This window comes from Ambystoma mexicanum, chromosome 1q (assembly GCF_040938575.1).
Source record: "Ambystoma mexicanum isolate Mex_15411 chromosome 1q, UKY_AmexF1_1, whole genome shotgun sequence".
Lineage (NCBI taxonomy): Eukaryota > Metazoa > Chordata > Amphibia > Caudata > Ambystomatidae > Ambystoma > Ambystoma mexicanum.
Window position 1 is genome coordinate 1195915454 of NC_090922.1, and position 20951 is coordinate 1195936404.

Here is a 20951-nt window from a genome sequence, read left to right on the forward strand (position 1 = left end):
GACGGGCAAGCCCTTCCGGCCTCCTACCCCACAGGTCACCATCACCACAGACCTCTTTGTCTCTTTCTGGGGATGGGGAGCCACTCTGGACTGTCTCTTGGTCCACGACACCTGGACCTGACACGAGCAGGAGTACCACATCAATTGCTTGGAGCTGAATGCCATCTGGCTAGCGCTCCGAGCATTCCTCCCACTTATCAGGGGCAAAGTTGTCCTCATCCAGACAGACAACTCGACCAGCATGTACTATGTCAACAAGCAGGGAGGCACCAGATCCCCTCCACTTTGCAGACTGGCAATCAGAATGTGGGAGTGGGCCCTGGAAAATGACATCTACCTCACAGCATTCTACCTTCCAGGGGAATCCAACCTGGAGCAGACGTGCTCAGCAGGTTGGGAGCGGACAACTACGAGTGGCAATTAAACTACCTTGTCACTTGGATGATCTTCAGCAGATGGGGTCGCCCCCAGGTGGATCTCTTTGCCACCTGGCACGACAAGAAGTGCCCTCAGTTCGTCTCCTGGCAGGGACAGGACCCCCGGCTCTCTGGGCAACGCTTTTCGGATTCAGTGGAACGGCATGACCGCTTGCGCCTTCCCGCCCACTCCGCTGAATCGGAGTGATTTGCAAGATCAAGGAGTCTCGCCAGCTCAACATCATTCTAATAACTCCATGGTGGCCAGTCAGGCCATGGTTCTCGGAGCTGCCCAGCCGCTCGGAGATGCCACTGATTAACCTTCTGACAGTCCCAGCACATCCTCTGGCATAGCAGGGGGTGGGGGGGCACAAGGTCATCCACCCCGTGCCACAGAAGCTAGCCCTCACAGCGTGGTTCTTGAGCAGGTGACGCTAAGGCACCACAGCCTCTCCCAGACTAATCTGGAGATCATACAGGGAGCAAGGAGCAAGGCTACCAGTGCCCAGTATAAGAGTAAATGGAACCAGTGTCTGCCACTGGGCAGGCTCCAAGGAAATTGTCCCCCCTCTGGCATGTACTCTGGACGACGTGCTCGCTTTGTCGGCGCCCCTCGCCCACTCTGGCTTGCAGGTGGACACCTGCTGCACTTACCTCGCAACCTTCGGGGCATACAGAAACTCAGAGGAGAGTTTTTCCTCTTTCAACCCAATTGTCAAGAGATTTGACTGGTCTCGCCATAGCCTGTTGCATGGTCTCAGCCATCAAAGAAGCCTACGAGGGACCGCACAAGCCACTGCCGGCCAACATGCATGCCCAGGCGGTCAGAGCCAAGGCAACAGCCATCGCTTTCCAGTGGCATGCCCCCTGGCAAATCATAAACTGGACGGCCACATGGGCCACCCCTTCGGCTTTCTGCAAGCACTACTGTTTCAGCATAGTAAGGTCCTGGGAACCAGCATGGCTCGCAGAGAGGCAGGTCTTGCTCCAGCAGCAGGTCACCCCCAATGTGCTCTGGGATGGTTTGTGGGAGGAGGGAGCTGGTCTCTGCCTTGGACTGCTTGTCTTCACCTCACAACTGGAGGACTTTGGAAAGGATGGCTCTCAACAGAAGCCATACGAAATCCTCTTCAAGGGCTGGAGTCCAAAGGAGGACTGGGTGATCCCTTATTTTAGAGGCAAGGTCTACAGGTGATTGGACAAAAACCAGCCTCCTTTACGATGCAATACCTGTTCTTGGAATATGTGGACTATAATTATTCTTTTATAACGCTCTTAATGCCAGTGAGTAGTTTCTAAGCAGAGGGGTTCGAAGTTGTGTTGTGCTGCGTTGGCTTGCTTCCAATGCATTGCCCCTGAGCTATCCTTCCACCCAGGGATAAGGACTGGTACGCCCAACAACACTGGTTGGTAACCACACGCGTTTAAGGCTCTTGCTACATTTCAGCCTGTTTGTTTGCACGCTGTTAGCATGCAGTGGCGCTCACAATATTATACATAGTCAACAGTTGTTTTTGGGTTGAGGGTTTGCCTTCCTAGCAGATGAAGCTGGGAAGCTTCTTTTAATACTTTGGCACTAGCATATCTACACTAGTTGGGTGCTGAAGCCAGGGCATTATCTCGGATGCAAATGAACATGTGGCTACTGCAAACAGATGGTTTTAGTAGAATTTTAAAAACAAACAAAAAATAAAACTGGGTGAGTATTGCCAGTTCCTTGCTTAATCTGCTCAGACAGTATGTTGGTGTACCATAGTGTTAACTCTGATCTGTTGTGTTTAGAACACCAGGTCCTTGGACATTTTATAATGGTAGCCCAAATATCCCCCTTTTCACTCACCAAGCCATGTGCTACACGTCTGCTACATGCTGTAATTCCTATGGACACTCAAGGATTGATGCAGTAACCTTGTGGAAGACTACAACGGTCTTGTCCTCTTGGTATTAGGTAACCCGCATATTGTTATAGGTCTGTACTATACACAAGTTGGTAGTGTGACTGAGCAGCCAGACTTATCTCAAGAGGGGTAAATGTGAGCTGTAGAGCATTGACATCCACACATACAAGTATCCAAATAACATTTACACTCAAGGTTTTCTAGTAAAATAATTATTTAACGGCCAGTTTTAAATAAGCATTCTTTAAAAAGGGCAAGGTGCAACAATAAAAATACACTTCAAAATACATTCTCAGAATCAAGTCAAAGCAAGTAGATACTCTTTAGAGATGCTTCATACACACTTCCTACACCCTGCAGGGACTTCACTAACTCGGACAGTATTGGCATTTATATCATTTTTGTACTTGTTAAAATTCTGGGGTTGGTAAAAAGGCAAGGTTAACATGTTCTCTGAGCATGTGAACACTTTTAAATCTCCCAATGAAAACCTTTCCCAGCAATATTAGTTAAAAAAATGTATCGCTTATGAGGGACAGTAAGAATCAGTCAATGGGTTAATCTGCAGCGAGCCAGGACAGTCAAAGTCAATTCGGAACAAAGTCTGTTGCGCTGAGGCACTTCTTAGATAGCAAAAAGTCTTGCACAAAGTTAGAGAGTTTGTTGTAGAAAATCACTGTTGAGCCACAAGCTGTTACACTTAAGTGAGTTAGGGCCAAAGACTAAAAAGAATAAGTAGTCCCATAACGCATGTACATTTTGGCTGGTTGTTGGAATCTGTATTACATAGCCACGCCCTTAATTCTGCAGTGATATATTTCGTTCTGTGAATGTGCTGGGTCCATCCCTATGACATGGACAACCATGATGGAGAAAAGGAGATTATGGATTTGGGAGTACAGCAGTCACTACAGTGAGAAATTTATTTTCTCCTTTACAACCATTGTTTTTATTTTGTTACTCACCGTTTTTATTTTTGATTTGTCAAATCTAATTGTTCAAGCCTTTCATTAGAAGGTGTGACTATGAATGATTTGCATGTTTTACCTCCTTTTCTCTACTGTAGTGGAATGAAATTACGAAGTATTTCCGCGCAGGAATGCCAGTGAAGAAACACAGGCAGAACCTCAAAAGTTATGGCAGTTGCTTCACTGCAACAGAAGCTGTGGATTGGCTCCACGAATTGTTAAGGAATAACAATAACTTTGGTCAAGAAGTGACTAGGCAGCAGACTCTGCAGCTATTGAGGAAGTTTCTAAAGAATCATGTTATTGAAGACCTAAAGGGTAGATGGGGATCAGAAAATGTGGACGATGACAACCATTTATACAGGTATGTTGAAGTGAGCGCCATTTTATGGGCCTAAATGTATATGCAAAACTATCAGCAACTGTTATCTACACTGCAAGAATTTGATACACTTTGAGGTAACCTTTCTGAATTACCTCGTTGGGTGCACTTTAAATTGCTTGTCTGTTGCTAGTTTGAGTAGGGAACACAGCATTTTTTTTTTCAGGGTATGTGTACTGTGTCTGAGCAGCAGTCATGGTAAGTTCCCAGTGTGTTGATTCGGTTTCCTTTCTCTGAATCCTAGACTGTCTCATCACACTCCTGGTTGCATGTCATGACTATTTTTTGTTTAACCTTTAACAAAAAACATATTGCCTTCTCTCAGGAGTGTAAAATGCACCAGACCATACTAATATTTATCCAGGTGACAGTCTGCAAATCTCTCGTGCACCCATATCTCGCTCCTGTACAACCTGAAACGCAATGTCTTCACCTCCCGCCTGGATTCATGAAGCGTCCCTAATCGGCACTCTTCTTCCTCCTTGAATTCTGTGAATGCAGTTTCAACACTAGCTCGGGTTCAAGGAAGGTGGTGTCAGCTTTTGGCTTAGCTTGTGGTGCAGCATGAGGTTCACTGGCAGTTGTACAAGCATTGGTAATGGTAATAGGTTTGACTTTTGTATAGGTATTTGACAGTTGTTCCAATCCTATGCACTCCGTATGTAACCTATCAGCATAGCATACCCATTGAAAAAAATATTACGCATAGATGAGCCTTATTTTCAGGGGGTCACTCTTCTTTTATACCCATTACCGTTAAGGAACCCAGTCAAAATGTTTCAGCCTTTTAATTGTTGCAGGCAGTTTCATACAAGCTGGAAACCTCCTGCAGGATCTACAGCAGATGCATGGAACATTTGCCAGAGCCACCCTGCAGTAAGCAGCTTTCTATGTCCCTCTCTGCTTGGTAGCCAAAAGTGAGACAATCCTAGACACACCCAGTCATGTTGGAATGTTTTAAATAATTTGCCACCACATTCTTTAATATACATTTGCAAAGAGACTGGTTTGGTAAAAGCGGTTATGACACAGGTCACAAATCAAATTCTTTCTCGCTAAAACAATTCTGACCAAAATGTCCTATCAAAACCGGATGAGAAAGCTGAGCTGACAAAACGGAGCAGTGGATTGAGATCGTAAACTGCGCATATTTGCATGGATTTTGTCCTACGGTGACCGTGCCTCCTAGCCCTCTCATTTTGCTTTCATTGACAAGTATAAAGTACTTACCCTGATTCTACCCAGGTACCTGTTAAAAGTATTTAAATCATTTCCTCTCGTTTGAATTGACAAAATAAACATTACGTTACTGGATTTTATAAAACGCTCTGCTCCCATTTGCATGGAAGGTGGGGTGATTTACAGTTAGGAAAACGTATTTGCAATGATGCATGCAGTTCAGATGCACCAGCTACTGCCCATAGGAATGCTGCTTCATGGTTTGTGTTGAGGGCCCTTGAGGCATCTGTGTCCAGAAGGGAGCTTTGGTTGCCTCTATTGTGAGGATGCTTTGATCACAACTGTGATGTATTGGTTTCAGAGGTCTAGCTGTCTGATTGGTCACTCTGCATGGCAATCCTGCCAACAATCTGATGTCCCTTGTTCGCTAGAGGGTACCTTTCCCATGGGGCCAGGAAGGTGCATCCACAGTACAATAGTCTCCCTGGGGTGGTGCACCGAGGAATGATCACATGGGCAAGGAATACCCCTATAGGATTGGGGACTTTTATCATAGGGGAATGTGGCAGCAACCCGCTTTACCTCCCCTCCTACGATACAGCTAACAAGTAGAACTGTCTAGTACAAGTAACCTACATGCTAATGTTGAAGACCTAAATGGTATTGAGAATTATGCATATAGCCCCCTGCATGATAAAACATATAATCCAACCTATGTGTATAATAACACACTGAAAATGCAAATAGCCAAACTAACATGCAAAACACCATTTATAATGGGAAATATTGTGCAGGTAGTTTGAGAGACGTTACTGTGACGAGGAAGATGATTCGGAGTACATAGTTCACTCGCGAGCAACTGAACGAGCAGTCTAGATTTCAGACGGCCATGATTGGCCTGAAGGAGAATATCCATCCAATGCAGGAGTTGCACAGTGGTTCAAGCTGCAGCTCAAAGAAGAATGGGAGAGCCGTCCCTCAAAGAGGACAAGCGGGAAGCTGAATCTGATGAGAGACTAAGCGCAGAAGAATCGGAGCACTTTCTTACTTCCTTTTTGAAAGGAGATCAACCCCGTACATTTATATTAGATTATTGTTGGGGACAGAAGTAAGCTTATGGGACACGACCATGATACTTTTAGTTTCGAACTGCCTGACAATCTCATTCTTTTCCTTTGAGGTAGGGAACCCCCCCCCCCCCCTCTTGTCCTTGCGGGGGTAGAGGGGCATCTTCTTACCCATTTATTATCAATAAATGTCAAAAATTCTACAAGCGTTTTGTCAAGTCCTGCATCCTTACATGGGTTAGCATAGTTGGTATGTGTTACGATATTTGGGCATATTAACATTCATGAGATTAAGGAAGATCAAACTAAATGATGATACTCATCCAAAAAGTTGTGACCTCAATCTTGCAAATGAGAGAACAGCCAAATGTGCACCACCAGAAGGTGCACTTAACATGACACTAGCCCATCACTGATGCACCAACCTTACTTTCTGCAGTGCTTTGACAGACTCCACAGACAACCACACAATGACCCCCACAACCTGTATTGCACATTAAACCACAGCTCCCACAATATCTAAAACCTGTACACCCCACAGAGCCTCATCTTTTCATATCTGCACACATAAACATTGTAACAAAGCAATCTTGTCCTGCTTGCCCACTTCTAAATTAGTGCCCTACCCTACCTCTTGCAGATCCTGAAGTGCCTTAACCGTGAAAATAGAAGGCATGCTTTTAGATTCAATAACAGAACTGGGCATAGGAATGAGTTTCACTCGTTCTTCACTGGGGCACAATTCTAAGTGGCCCAAACGTCAGTGACTACCAGCAGGGAAGGAAACTAAAAGTCCTTCCCAAACCCTTGGCTCTTCTGACGTTATGGGTGTTAAGTAGCCCAAGAATAGTAGAACATAGAGTATGTTTAGGCTTGCATTCGATCCTTTTGGCTGGACACCTGTATAAGGTGATGCATGCCTTCAGGTTGGCAGGTGCCTTACTATAGAGGCTTTTATGCATAAGCGTGGCTGTCTTGAAATGTATCCGCAAGGATGGGGAGCCAGTGCAGAGATTGCCTGCCGGATGATATGTGCTCTTGTCGGGGAATTCCCTTGATGATGGGAACTGCATCATTTTGGAGGGTCTGAAGCTGTTGCAGGCATCCTTTCTTGCCCCCATCAGTAATGCCTTACGTTATTGAAGGCAAGAAAGAATAATATCCAATGCGACTGATGTGCAGTGCGACTCTGAAATAAATGGCTTAATGTTTTTAGAGTATCAGCTAGTAATGACAGTTTTTAGAGTGGTCTCTGCACCAAGTGATTTGAAACACCCAGTGTCTTAACTTTCCCAGCGACTGAAATAGTACAATCCTTGATATTAAAACAAGAATACGCCTCCTCCAATTTGGCTCTGGACATGGAACTTCCGAACAGCAATAATTTGGTTTTAGCTCAGTTTAGACAAAGCCAGTTTTCAGTCATCCAACGTTCTCTAGGATACTACAGAGGGGTCTAATATACAAGAGTGGGCGAGAACCTGTGGGACACCACAGAGAATGGAGGCTGGTTTAGATGAGGCAATCTCCCAGCATAACAAAGACTTTCTGTGCGATAAAGATTGAATCCAGCTAGTGGATTGAGGGGCACAGTTCCCCCAAGTTTGACCGAGCGGAAAGTAAGCGATCATGATCATGCAGGTCAAAAGTGGCAGACAAATAGAGTTGGACCATAAGCCCAATTTACATCTGGTTCAAGAACTCTAGCATGTTGGTCTGGTGGTCAAGTAGGGCAGTCTCAGTACTGTAATCAGCTCTAAACCCTGTTTGTTTGCTGTGGAGGATGATTTCTATAAAGGCCTGCAATTGGTCGGTTGCCACTTTATCCCGAATTTTCAATCCACTTTGAATTGGTAATCGGTCTTTGGTTTGTTGCATCTTTTGGGGTCTAGTCCAGCTTTGATTAACAACTTTGATTAATTCCGGGATGGAGTTGTGGTCAAAGGAGGAATTAACAAGTCTGGTGAGAAATGGATGAAGATATTTTTGTTATCCAGCACCAGTTTGGCGGGGATGTTTTCTCTACAGGAGGTGGGGTGCATTGCGTTCAGGGTGGTATCCATCTCTAGATTTGTGATGTGTCTAAAGATGAATTTAGGTTGTTTCTCATGTTTTAATGTGGGGGGGGGGGACTGGAGTCTGGGCAACATGGCCATTTTTCAGATAATTTTGGATTTTGTTATGAGCTACCATGAGCTATTAGCAAAGGCCTGCTGGAAATCATTGCAATTCTGGTCTGTGGGGTGGATGGGTCTGTGGGGTGGATGGGTTGCGCTTAGAAGTTTTAGGATCTCCAAGTTTCTTAAATTTCTTTGGCCCTCGATTTTCTTCATTGACTAGGTTCTTTTTGTCTGTGATAATGTTGTGCTTGTCGGCCTGCTCTAATGACTTCATTCCACCTTGTTAGGGGCTGTTGTATACTTTAGCCAACGTTGATCAGCCTGCCTTTTCAGTTTTTTGAGAATGGAGAGGTCGGGGTGTACTCTTAATGGTTTTCCCTTGCATGTTTCTTCTTAAATTGAGCTATTCCAGTATTTCGGTCAGAGCATCAACTAGGAGTTCGGGGGCAGTCGGGGGGATGAGTGCGATGGACATGATTTTGTGTAGACTGCTATGAAAATGAAGTTTTATTTTTTATTGCTCTTATGAACCACTTTCACGTGATTAGGTTTTTTTTTCTTATTTTTTTTTTAAATGGATTTCATGTCATTGAATCGTGAAGTAAATTACGCTGTTGTAGGACCATATGCACGGAGAGGTGTTTTTTAATTTCAACGTCCACATTTCTCAATCGCCCAATCCAGAAAGGTGTGTGATCCTGGACAACTAATTTTAATGTTAATTTGACTTAATCACTAGAAGGACTCCAGTGTGTGAAGTTCAGTTCACACTATGGGAAAGACACCCTACCAATGGAGTGGGTTTAATGATTTTAGGGACAAAATCCTTAGTCCTTAGTGCCCTCCTCCTGACCCCCCCCCCCCATATGCCGTGACCTAGAATTGCATTATTGTTGCATAGGCCCCATCACTATACCATACCATACCAATAAAATGGACCGGCAGAGAGTCTCAACAGCCATTCAGTGCACCAGAGATGTGTGTTTATTGGGGAGGGATTGCAGCCAGTTTTGTTCCTCGTGTCAGGACCGGGCCTACTGCAACCACATTGATATTTCGCTGATTTCAGGCAACTCGTGTGAAGGTGCTGAAATGCAGGGAAAGAGGTGGGGTGACCAAATGTCATGTAGCTAGTAATTTCCGGAGAGGCCTAATGAATAATTCTCTCTTTCCCCACCGTTTCATCAAAGATTTGATTATATCCATGTTGACTAGCTTAACGTACAAAAAAGGTTCTCTTTATGTAGAGTGAAATGTTCTTAAGATCAACATATGCAACAAAAGTATCACAAGGGGCTGGAAGTCTTAGTTTAATACACCACTTCTTTCTTGGGGGCAAAGTGGTAACAAAAGGTACAGTGCTAATGTTTCAGGCTTGTATTATTTTGCATTCTGGTACTGGTGTTTTCCTTCAGGATGTGAAAAATAATGGTTGCAAAATGCAGCAATTGGAGCAACCAGATAAGTAAATCCGTATAGAAAGATGCTAAACTATAAGCATTATTTTTCACATCCTGGATACCAGAATGGAGTGAAGTTACTGTAGTGAAGATGTCCCTCCTTCCGAAATGTTTTTCTTAAGCATGCTTCCCCTACCACTTCCAAATTTGTTCATTATTAATAAAGCCTTGAATAAGTTTCTGTGGTGGGAATAGAACCAAGCACGAATCCCAAAAGATGTCCTCCATAAACCAGTGGAGCTGGGTGGCTTGAAGTATAAGCTGAAAGAGGCAGAAATTTGTCGATACGATGTTCTGTGGGAACTTTTTGATGTGCTTTTTTTCGCCACTGAATGCTGCAATGCACTCTCCACCTGCAATTTTACTTCTTTCAAAGACCATGCCCGTGTCTTCATCTGCTTTGTATAAATTGGCTGCACCTTCAACATTTCAGTTAACATCGCAATGTGGTAGAGGGAATCGGGATTTGGATCTGAATTACACATGTCAGATATTAAATGGAACCGCATATGTACGTGTCCAATTAAATATAAAGTGAATCTAGATTTGAGATATACAGAACACTACGCTCCACATATTGTGGTAAAATGTAATATTTTGAGAGTTTTTCGGAGAATGGAAATGGTTATGGATTTATCTATACCTAGAGGGCCACTTTCTGGTGTGCTTGGTAAGATTCCAATAGATATTGGGCTGGCTACAAGTAAAATGTTCTGGGCTTATAGAGCCCTTCTAGGCAAGAAGCAAATTCTGAGATTTTGGAAAAGTGATACCTCCCCTAATATTGATGATTGGTTGCAGAAAAAATCAACTTGACAAATGTGGGAGGATCTGAGGTGCATTTAATGATCTTCATACTATGTATTCTAATACGATCTTCATACTATTTATTCGCATACTAGGGTTCTTGCTCTCTTGATTTTAGTAATTTACTCTTATTTTGTTTCTTTCACTTTCACTCTGGAGTTCCCCCTTGTTTGCTTTTGCTATTCTAAAGATTAGACTAGTAGGTTGTATTTTGTTTATGTATGGTATTAAAAGAATAAAATCAATAAGTAGGCGCAAGATGTTTTTTTACAAACTTATTTTAAATAACAGCCAGGCTGTTGCAGTTTAAATTGCCACATACTTCTGCCCCATAAAGGGCGGCCTGCCAAGCTTGTAGTTTGAAGGCCTCAAGTGAAACGATCACTGTTTCGGTTTTCTCTCGTATAACTGGCGATGGCCCCATTATACCTGGACTGCATCACCTCTGCTTTTTCAACCTGGGTGGTCCAAGTATAGTTCTCTCTGACCTTTTTAACCCCAAGTAGTCATATGATCTGACTTGCTCTATTTTCTCCCCATTCAGTTCTATATCATACCTTTTTGTTCTCGTGTGGTGTTTCCTGAAAACTGGTATTTTTGTTTGATGCGCATTGAATGAATAAGCAGTTCTCAAGATTAAAACTCTTCAAATACTTTAACTTGGTACTTTAGCCCTACTGATGTTGGAGAGAAGATAGCCGCGTTGTCAACAAACATTAAAATCTGGCAATAATGGGGCATCAGTCGTAGTTGCTATCAGTTCTATTAAAGTATAGAGCTACTAGTTCTGCTTTTATCCGCCATGGAGGTACTGAATTTGCATCTAAGACCACATTAAATAAACGGTGCAAGGCTTGGTGCCCTGATTCAAGGATCTGATTTAGAGGTCCTTTTGGAATTTTTTCCGTGCCTGGTGCTTCATCATTTTTTTTGGGATTCATAATAGTAACCCCGATGTCTGCCACTGAAAATGGGGGGGCAAGTGTCCTGGACTTTTAATGTGTGTAGCAATGGGGGTTCGATCTAAGAGTGCGCGTTTCTATAGAGGCTCTTATGTGTCAAACCACATCTGGGATATTTCTTTGACTTGGTGTTTGGTTCTCAGATGACCCTGCTCTCATCAACTTCCAGAAAATTATTGACTTTATTTTTGATGACTGATGATGCATGTACCTCCTTATCATACTGTGCCTACAGAGAATACGTTTTTGTTTTTTTGTGTGTGTGCAATCAATTAACAAGTTTTGCCTCAAGGCACATTGCATCGTACCAGGGTGTTTTCTTAATTGCCTTTTTCTTAATGGACCTGGTACTTAATGTAAATTACCCCTCCAAGGATGTTCACTGTGCTGATCTATGACTGAATGATGCCTTTGCTGGCAGCGTGGTCAACTTAAAAAAAATCCTCTAATAGCAAATGTCAGATTTCTGGCAATATATCCTTTCCATTTGATAACCTGTCTGGCTTGACCTGCCACGAACAATTCTGTGTTTAACCCATAGTCGCTCACCCCTGGTACATAGTTTCCCACTGTTAATGCTAGTGGGCGGTTGTCACTTCTCAAATTTCTTAATCGGCGGCCATGTTTCCAAGTTAATTAAAACAAAAGCTAGAAGACTTGAGTGAGGGCCTCTGAAGTTGTTTTTGCCGGTGTGTATCCAGTTATCCTACCATTACATGCCCTAAGGCTGAGCGCAATCAATATGCTTGCTAACACAACAGCATTTCTGTAGGGTTCTCTTGGGTGGAGCTGACATCAGATCTTGACTGCCCCATGTACCCATGTATTACCTTCCTCATCAGATTCCCTCCATTACTACCAAGGGTTCAACTTGAAGTTGCCCACTATGATTATTTTAGCATTCGAGGGGTGCAACTCCCTCCATATTTCAACCCTTTCCTTTTAATAGGCACACTTCCCCACCAATGTCTATTGTACATATTATATACCATATAATAAAAGGCCAGATGTATATTTGTCTGAAGCCGTCCTGTATGCTTTGCCTGTCACCACCGCTAGAGGGAAGTGTTGCCTTACGAATACAACAATAAGACTTCAAGTTCAACTTCGAGGTGAACAAAATGTGTATTTCAACCATTATAACCTACAATTCGCTGCAGAAAAGGTGCAAGACCGGGATACCACTTTAACAGCATACACTAAAGAAAAATACATTAAAAAAAAAGCAAAATCATTTAAGTACAATTTCTCTTTCAAAAATACTTTTTTTAATGTACTTACCTATTCTATAATTATTTGTAATATTTCTTGGTATGTATATCGGTATTCTTCATGTACGTTTTGTAAACATAATTTCACTTTATTTTATGAACTCATGTCTACTTCATCATGCTGCACATGAACTGTATTACTGACATCCCTCAGCATTATATATTTTGAGTCCAAAACCCACAAGTGGAATCCAACACAATGAGGAGCAGATACAATTAGCCATATGTACTATATTGAACTTTCAACGCATTCTCTTTGTTGCTCCTTTTACACAGAGGAGTAGTAAGATCTTTTACAAAAAAAAATTTCTATTGACATAAATCGCATTAAAATACACCACATAATATATTTACACTCTGAAAATGGCTTCCTTTACTCACAATAGACTGTGTACACAAGCCTTTCCTCTAGTTTAATAACAGCTCTAGGCCATTCCCTGATTTCTTTTTTTTTTTTTAATTTTTTTTTTTTTTAAACGCAGTTAAAAGAAATCCCTGCTTCCATATGGTCACTACAGTTGCGTCAATCCATACCAAGAGCTTGCCACTCGGTCGCCTTCCCTGGCCTTTGACGGCCAGGATATCCTATGTGGGGGTCCATTGGGCTCTAATGTATTTTGCCCAGTCATCATCCGTGAGATGTTCTTATTAAACCTGCAATGTTCTATAAGATTAAATGCACCTCCAATGCAAGGGGCCCCTTTGTTATCGGCGACAATGCAGCTTCCTGAATCTGGGCGCAGTCCTTCCCTTGGTTGTTTTGCTTGCTTGGGACTGCATGTGCTACTGCCTTCTCATTGAGTGTTATTCCCTGCACTTTTAATGTGGTTACCATGTTCATGTTCTTCATTGCTGGTTCCATTATAATCTCAGTTGGTCAACCTTGTTGTGGTCTGAGGTGGTGGGTGACTAGTTGTCGTTGTAGTATTTGTATTTATTTATATAGCGCCCCTGGCCCTAAGGCATCTGGGCACATTTCTTGGAGTTACAGAGATATGGTATGCATATAAAAACAATACTTGTAAGATAATAAACAGATAACATACAAGGTAATTACAGGTGTTGGTCAGAACGGCATAGTTGAGCTAATAGGACTGCTGGAAAGCATTCATGAATTGAATAAGGTCACTGACACCGGTGGCGGCTTTGCAAGTCCTGCGCTATAAGCCACAATTTACCTTTGCTCTTGAATGAGTGGAAGGAGGGTTCAGATCTGAGTGGATTGGGATGTGAGTTCCACAACTTGGCGGCGAGGACCGGGAAGCTGGCCCCCACTGCTTTCTGGCGCTTGAACCTCTGGAGTGAAAGACTGTGTGCTTGGGCTGTTCTCTGTGGGCGGGTGGCAGTGTGTGGTGTGAAGCGGTACACCAGGTATTCTGGGGCCTGGTGGGCCAGGCATTTCTGCATGAGTGCAAGTGTTGAGGGAGATTCTTTGGGAGACTGAGAAAGTGTAGGCTGCGCCTGGAGTCCGAGATATGCTGTTCCTAGGAATATTTAGTGCTGCCCTGATAGCATTGTTCTGAGTTGCCTGTAACTTGCCTAAATTCCTTTTGACTAGTCCCTACATAAAGGGCATTGCAATAGTCCAGCTTCACCATGATGAGGGTTCTGGCAAGGATGGTGCAATTGGCTGTGGTAAGGAAGGTTCGACATGCTGTAATGAGTTTACATGTGGAGGCTGATGCAATAACCACGTTGGTTTGTCTAGTGAGAGACCGGGTCGCATCAAGATAAATGCCTAGAGTTTTTGTGTCCTTGGATAACTTGATAGTATTGCCATCAATGATGAAGGATTTGAACTCTGGATATAATCTATTGAGTCTGTAATTGGAACCTAGGATGAGAAGCTCTGTCTTCTCGTCGTTGAGGCAGAGCCCGTGTTGTGCCATCCAAGCCTGGATGACCAGATAGACATTTTTTTTTTTAATAAAACATTTTATTTGCATTTTAGCAACATAAAACATACAGCCCCATACAACAGGGTAAACAAAACATCCCTTGCCAGCCTGCCAATAGTTCCCCGCACGATCTTATATTAATGAGCCTTTAAACATGCCTCGACACTTTGTTCCTGTCATATCACACAACCTGGTCCACTTGCGAGTCCTTGGGCGACTCCACGATTTGTCGTTCTAGATTACTTTGAATGCGCATCCTCCCAGTTTTGCCATACTTTCTGGGCTTTCTCGGCACATCCTCTGGCAGTGTAAACCCTTTTTTCAATTGCAATGCAAATGTCCACGTCCGTGATCCATTGTTCATAGCTCGGTGGTCTTTCGGAGCCCCATAGCTGTGCTATATTGAGTATCGCAGTGGTAGTGGATAAGAACGCCTTTTCGTACCTTGTTAGTTCCATATCTCCTTCTATTCCTAGTAATAGTTGTTTTGGATTTACGTGTATTCTCTTTCCCATTACCCTTGACAGTTCGTCGCAGCACTGCTGCCAGTATTGTTGAATCACATTCCCACAGTATAAGGTAGTAGGACCCTTCCTCTCTCTTACATCTCAGACAGTTCGGGTTAATGGTCTTCCCCCCCCATTTGAACAATGCCACTCTTGGATAGTAAATTCTATGTAGTATCTTCAGTTGAATTAATCTAAGCCTGGAGGATATAGTCGATTCTCTGGGGTACATTAATGCGGGTAACCATTCTTCCGGGAGTATGTCACCCACCTTCCTCTCCCATTTGGCTATCAGACCCGACAGCTCTTTTGTAGCAAAGGAGTTTATGGCGTTATACATAGTGGATGTGACTTTATGCTTAAGCAATTCTGGGAATAAGTTGCGTTCTAATGGGGAGTAGTCGGGCATATCACTCGGCTCTGGGAGGTGAGCAACGCATGTTTGAATTGCATATAGTGGTATTGTTCATTAGAAGGGAGTGCGAAGGTGGCAACTAGGTCCGCAAATGGTCTTATCTCGTTCTCTTTTATTACATCTCCAATTTTTGTAATGCCTAGTTGGGCCCATGTTTGCCACTTAGGGAGTTTGTTCACTTCCGGGAGGTGTCTGTTGTTACATAGTGGTTGTGCTAAGGTTAGTTTTTTGTCCCAACCTAAGTATTTGTGCATGTCCGTCCAGACTAGGGTTATGTGTGTCGACATAGATGGGGTAGAAGAATGCTCTTTCTTCTGGTAAAGGAGATTCGTGATGGGCCTTTCTTGTGTGTCGGGGTCCTGTATTTTGTTGTTCGGTAGTGTAATGTCCCTGTGCAGTTTATCATTTACTATTGCCATTTGACTGTCCCAGTAGTAGGTTTGCAGCCGGGGGAGCCCAATTCCTCCCTCCCATACGGATCGCTGCAGCGTGGTAAGTGCTAGTCGTGGGTGACCCCCTTTCCATAACAATTTCCTAAGCGTTTGGTCTATCCTATAAAACTTGCTGGGTGCAAGGGTAGCGGTGCGTTCTGCAATATGTAGAGAAAGCGGGGGAGAGTCATCATTTTGAAGAGTGCAGCGCGTGAGTGGTAAGGACATCCAATGGCGGACATACTCCGTGAACCTGGACATTATCGGATGTACGTTTTTCCCCGTATAGTCTGTCAGTTTGTGTAACTAGTATACCTAGATATCTGAATTGTTCCTTTTCAACCCAGTAGGGGCATTCGTCTGGTATTGCATTGCTTATCTGCCCCACTGGAAATAGTATGGATTTTGACCAGTTGACAGAGTCCGCTGAACCTTCCGTATCCCACTAGTAGACGTGACACCACAGGGCAGGAAGCCTGTGGGTCCGCCAGGTATATTAAAAGGTCATCTGCATATAAGGACACCTTGTCCTCCCAGCCGTCCGCCCACTTGAAGCCATTCCATGTTTGTGTGGATCTTAACAGGATCGCTAAAGGTTTGATTGCTAACGCGAAGATCAAAGCTGATAGGGGGTAGCTTTGCCTCGTGCCCTTACCTAGCTGGAAGGGTTTGAAAGTGTACCCGTTCACTTTTGTTACTGCCACCGGGAGGTGGTATAGTAGCTTGATCCAGCATAATTTCCCAAATTGCTTCCCAGTGCACAGTCGAAAGCCTTTTCAAAATCAATGGACAGTAGGGCCAGGGGGGGTTTGTAGCCTGGGTAGTTTGTATATATTTTGCCTGGTGGATCTTTGTGGCATAAACCCACATTGGTCTGGTTGTACGAGTTTGTGTATGACCTGTTGCAGCCGGATGGCCAATACCTTCGCAAGTATTTTGGCCTCAGTTTATAAGAGAGATGGGTCTGTAGGAACTGCACTGGTTAGGTGGTTTCTCTGCCTTTGTCAAGACTATTATTGTGGCTTTCCTAAGGTCTGGGGGGAGGCAACCTAGTGAATATGTGTTGAAATAGGTGCAGTAGTTGTGGGGAGATTACGTTTGCGCCTATTTTTTTCCATATTTCGACAGGAAAGCCGTTCGGGCCTGGGGTTTTCCCTGATTGGAGTTCTGACATTGCCTGAGTTACTTCTTCCTCAGTAATTTCCTGTTCTAATAGGCCAGCCTGCTGCTCATCTAGGGTAGGAAAGGTGATTTCTTCTAGGATATCGGTCGGTGGCGGTGAAGATGGTGCTCTATATCACTCAGCATAATACTTTGCGAATCTCTCCGCTATGTCCAGATCTGTTGTTAATGGCTCTGGTTCTTCTGTTATTAGCGTCCTGACTTGGGTGAGGCCTAGTTCCCTGCGCTCTAACCATGCCAGTATTTTCCCCGCCTTGTCCCCTGTTTCGTATACTTTCGCTCGCATTGCTGCGTGCGCTTGTTTTGCGTTATCTAAGGCTATGTGTTGCAGTTGTTTTTGTGCTAGTTGTAGCACGCGTTGTCTCGGGGTGGTCATGGGATAGATGATTAACCTCTGGGTTGCATACCTTTGCTTCAGCTGCATGTAACGCTTCAAGATGTTTTTCCTGTGGGCTGTAGTCCAGGCTATGATTTCACCCTTAGTACTGTCTTTAGTGCCTCCCATAGCGTAGTTGGGCTGTCTACAGAGTCTGTGTTTATTTCAAGGTATGTTTCAGTGGCCTTCTGTATGTGTTCCACCAGCTCTGGGAATCCTAGGTAGTAACCATTCAGTCTCCAGCTGGGTGGGGGTATTCTGTCAGTTCTAATCGTTATCGTAAGTGGGGAGTGGTCCGAAATACCTCTAGGGAGTAGTTGGGCTTCACCTGCTTCGTGTATGTTACTTAGCGGTAGGAAGAAATAGTCTAGCCTGGATAGTGAGGCATGTGCACCAGAGTGATACGAGTATTCTCTTGTATTGGGATGTAGTGATCTCCATACGTCTTGTAGCCCCAGTGCATTAGCGAATGTGGCCAGTTTAGTGCGCATGTCTGGGTTCCTGGACCGTACATGTATCCTATCAAGGTCTATGTTCATGACTTCATTGAAGTCTCCTCCAATCAACGTGAGGTCTTCAGGGTTGTTCGCAATCAGGGGCGTAATGTCATTCAACAGGGGGGTTAGTAGGTTAGGTGGTGCATATACAGCGATCATAGATATAGTGCGTTCCCAGAGGGTCCCTGTCGTATGAACAAACCTGCCTCCTTGGTCCTGGGTGACCGTATCAGGGCTATAGGGAAGTATTTTGTGTACTAGGATTAATACCCCACGGAAAATCCGGCCTGAAAGGCTTGCCGGTAGTTTGTACGTCTAAACAATGTACATCTCGTGCCCGCCAGGTGTGTCTCCGTTAGGAAGGCTACATCCGGGGAGTGACGGTTCAGCGCTTGTAGGACTTCCCACCTTTAATGCTATTTCCGAGCCCGTTTACGTTCCATGTTATCACTCGGATGGTTCTGTGTTTATTTACGTGCGTGTGTGAAGTCGGTATGTTGCATGTCTAGGGATGCTTCAGGAACCAACAGTCTGGGTAGGGTTCGATCTTGATCACCCCTAGGTATATTATGTGTCGAGACTCGCTTGCTCCTTTGTTTTACTGGACTCATTCTCAAGGATGATACTACTATGTGTGTGTCAGCATTGGCGCGGTTTTAACATTTAAACAACGAATAAAAACGTTTTCTCCAAGTCCCTCCTCCCCATACTCCACCCCCAACTGAAGCATCTGTCGACTAGGGATGTAACAGTATTACGGTATACCGTTAAAGATACTGTGAACCAATGAATTGAACAATAATAACCGTCACATTGTTTATACCGGTATACCGTTAAGTGTGCTTTTCAATCTGATTTGGAAAGGCTGCAGTAAGCAAGTGCTGCGCAGTCTTGGCCTTGCACTGTTGGATGTGCCGTCTGCCAAGTAGTTTCAGTTTGAGCAATTTTTAATGCCATTCCATAAACCACACTTCCTGACACAAAATCAATATGTTAGCAATAGGAAGAATAAATACAGTGCCAAGGAGGAAAAGGGTTTGCTTTTTTTTTTATTTACATTTTTTTTAAAGCGCTCACACAGTCCGCAGCGCTGTTAAAGAAATTGTTTTTGTTTATTTAGTTGTGTAATTGTTTTTGTCTTAGTTGCCTATTTCTAACACGGTTAAACACCCAGAGGTTTCTAAGCGCGGACCCGGGGATCGAACCTGTGTAGCTGCTAGTGTCGTTTTGCTTCCAAGGTGCACACGTTGCCGCTGAGCTATCCTCCCGGGACTTTGGGGTTTATATATTTATAATGGATAATGTTTTCTAAACACAGAACCAGGGAAATCCCCCATTGTCATATCATTGAATTTACATATAATAAGTCACACTGCGAAATGTACTCATCTCTGTGGGTATTCCCTGCTGCCATACCAAAGGGTAACATGTCTGTGATTACTGAACACCTTTTGGTCCGGAAGTAAACTAAAGGCTGTAACATAAAGAGAGAGTGCGTGTGCATGCGCACAAGCATTTACTACCATCAGACTCCATTGATCTGTGGCATGCAGGTTATCAAGATGGCAACATATTCATCTTCACCAGTAGCCAGTGGGGGAGCTAAAAGCCTAAATGACCACTTAAGAAAAGCTATTCAGTTTGCTTTGCCAGTCGCAGCAGGGCCCCCCGCCCCTCCTCTTCTCCACACGTGTGTTTGCGTTTGGTGGAAGCAAGGGGTGGCATTTCAGTGGAAAGTATGTTGAAAAGCCCAATTCTGCCCTGAGTGCCTGGTTTTGTTTGTGATGAATAATCTGACAATTTATGCTTTTAGAAAATATTTAAGATAACTCCACCTGCTATACCGCGATAACCATGATATACCGTCATTTGGCAAGAAGGTTATTGTACCGTCCTAAAACTAATACCGTGACACCCCTACTGTCGACCCAACATGAACTTTAAAGCAGTTAAACCTTCCTAAACTTTATCCCAAATGCGCCCGCTCAGCTGTAGCTGGGATCTGCAGTTTGTGTGAAGCTAGAGCCGTGCATTGTAGCACCCCTTTACGGTGCTTTGGGTTTGTTACCTTGTCTGGGGAGCGGCTGCTAGGTTGGCCGCCAGCCTTAATATGTCTTATATCTTTGTATACATTATGGAGCGTGAGTTACGTTATTTATGCGGTGGTTTGGGCATCTTCAGTAGTCGTTTCAGTTCTTTATGCGTTTCCAGGGTGTGGATTCTCCATTTGTTGTTGCAGTTGCGGCTCCATGTCTGGTGGGCACTCAGGATGTGGTCTATTACGGTCTTCTCTCCACGCCTCCTTGGGGTCTGAAATGCACCGTAGTAAATCTTAAGCTGGGCAGGGAAGATTAGCCCATATTTAACGCCCATTGAGTGCAGGTGTTTTTTGAGTGGATCAAATGACTGGCGCACCTTTTGTACTTTTCTGAAGTCGGGGAAGAAGGCGGTTTATTTTTATTTTTTTTGGATCCGTTATGTGACTTTCCCTTTTGATCTCGCCAGCTGCAGCACCGCGTCCCTATCCCTGTAATTTAGGAATCTCGCGATGCCTGTGCGTGGCGGTGCCCCTGGGATGATCTTGCCGGTTGAAATGTGATGGGCCCGTTCAATGGAAAAGAATTTAGAGAAGGATTGTGCGTCATATGTGTCCACTAGCCATTCTTCGAAGAACAATTCCATACAGTCTCCCTCTGCTTTCTCGGGAAGGCCAAGGATGCAAATCTTGTTTCGCCTGGATCTGCCTTCACTATCATCCACTCTAGCTTCCAGGAGTTTAATACGTGCCATCATGCCGGACATATTACGGTTTATCCCTCGTATATTGTCCTCGGGTTCCGAGATCCGTGCTGCTGCTTCCCCAGTGTGTGAGGTCAACTTTTGCAGATCGTGCCTTAGTAAGGGCATGTCCGCACCAATACTGTCCATCTTCTTTAACATTGAAGTTCTGGAGCTAGCAGTGGCACTCATATCTCTGAGGGAGATATCTTCCTCCATGCAGTCTGACTCCGATATTGGCGGCCGCTCCTGGGAGCGCGTCGATGGCGTGGTAGCGTACTGCTCAATTCTGCTCTGCGTAGAGGTCTTTCTGGGCTTATCTTCCCCATTTCCAGGTA

The 20951-nt window shown here is 44.1% G+C and overlaps 1 protein-coding gene across 3 annotated transcripts in view; it reads left to right on the top strand.

Moving 5' to 3' along the window:
- DEPDC1 (DEP domain containing 1) overlaps positions 1–20951 on the top strand; it is a 324213-nt gene that overhangs the window by 42686 nt on the left and 260576 nt on the right. For all 3 annotated transcript variants that reach the window (XM_069641927.1, XM_069641928.1, XM_069641929.1), the window contains exon 2: positions 3381–3646. In XM_069641927.1, the coding sequence (XP_069498028.1) occupies positions 3381–3646 (266 nt within the window). The remainder of the gene's footprint in view (positions 1–3380; positions 3647–20951) is intronic.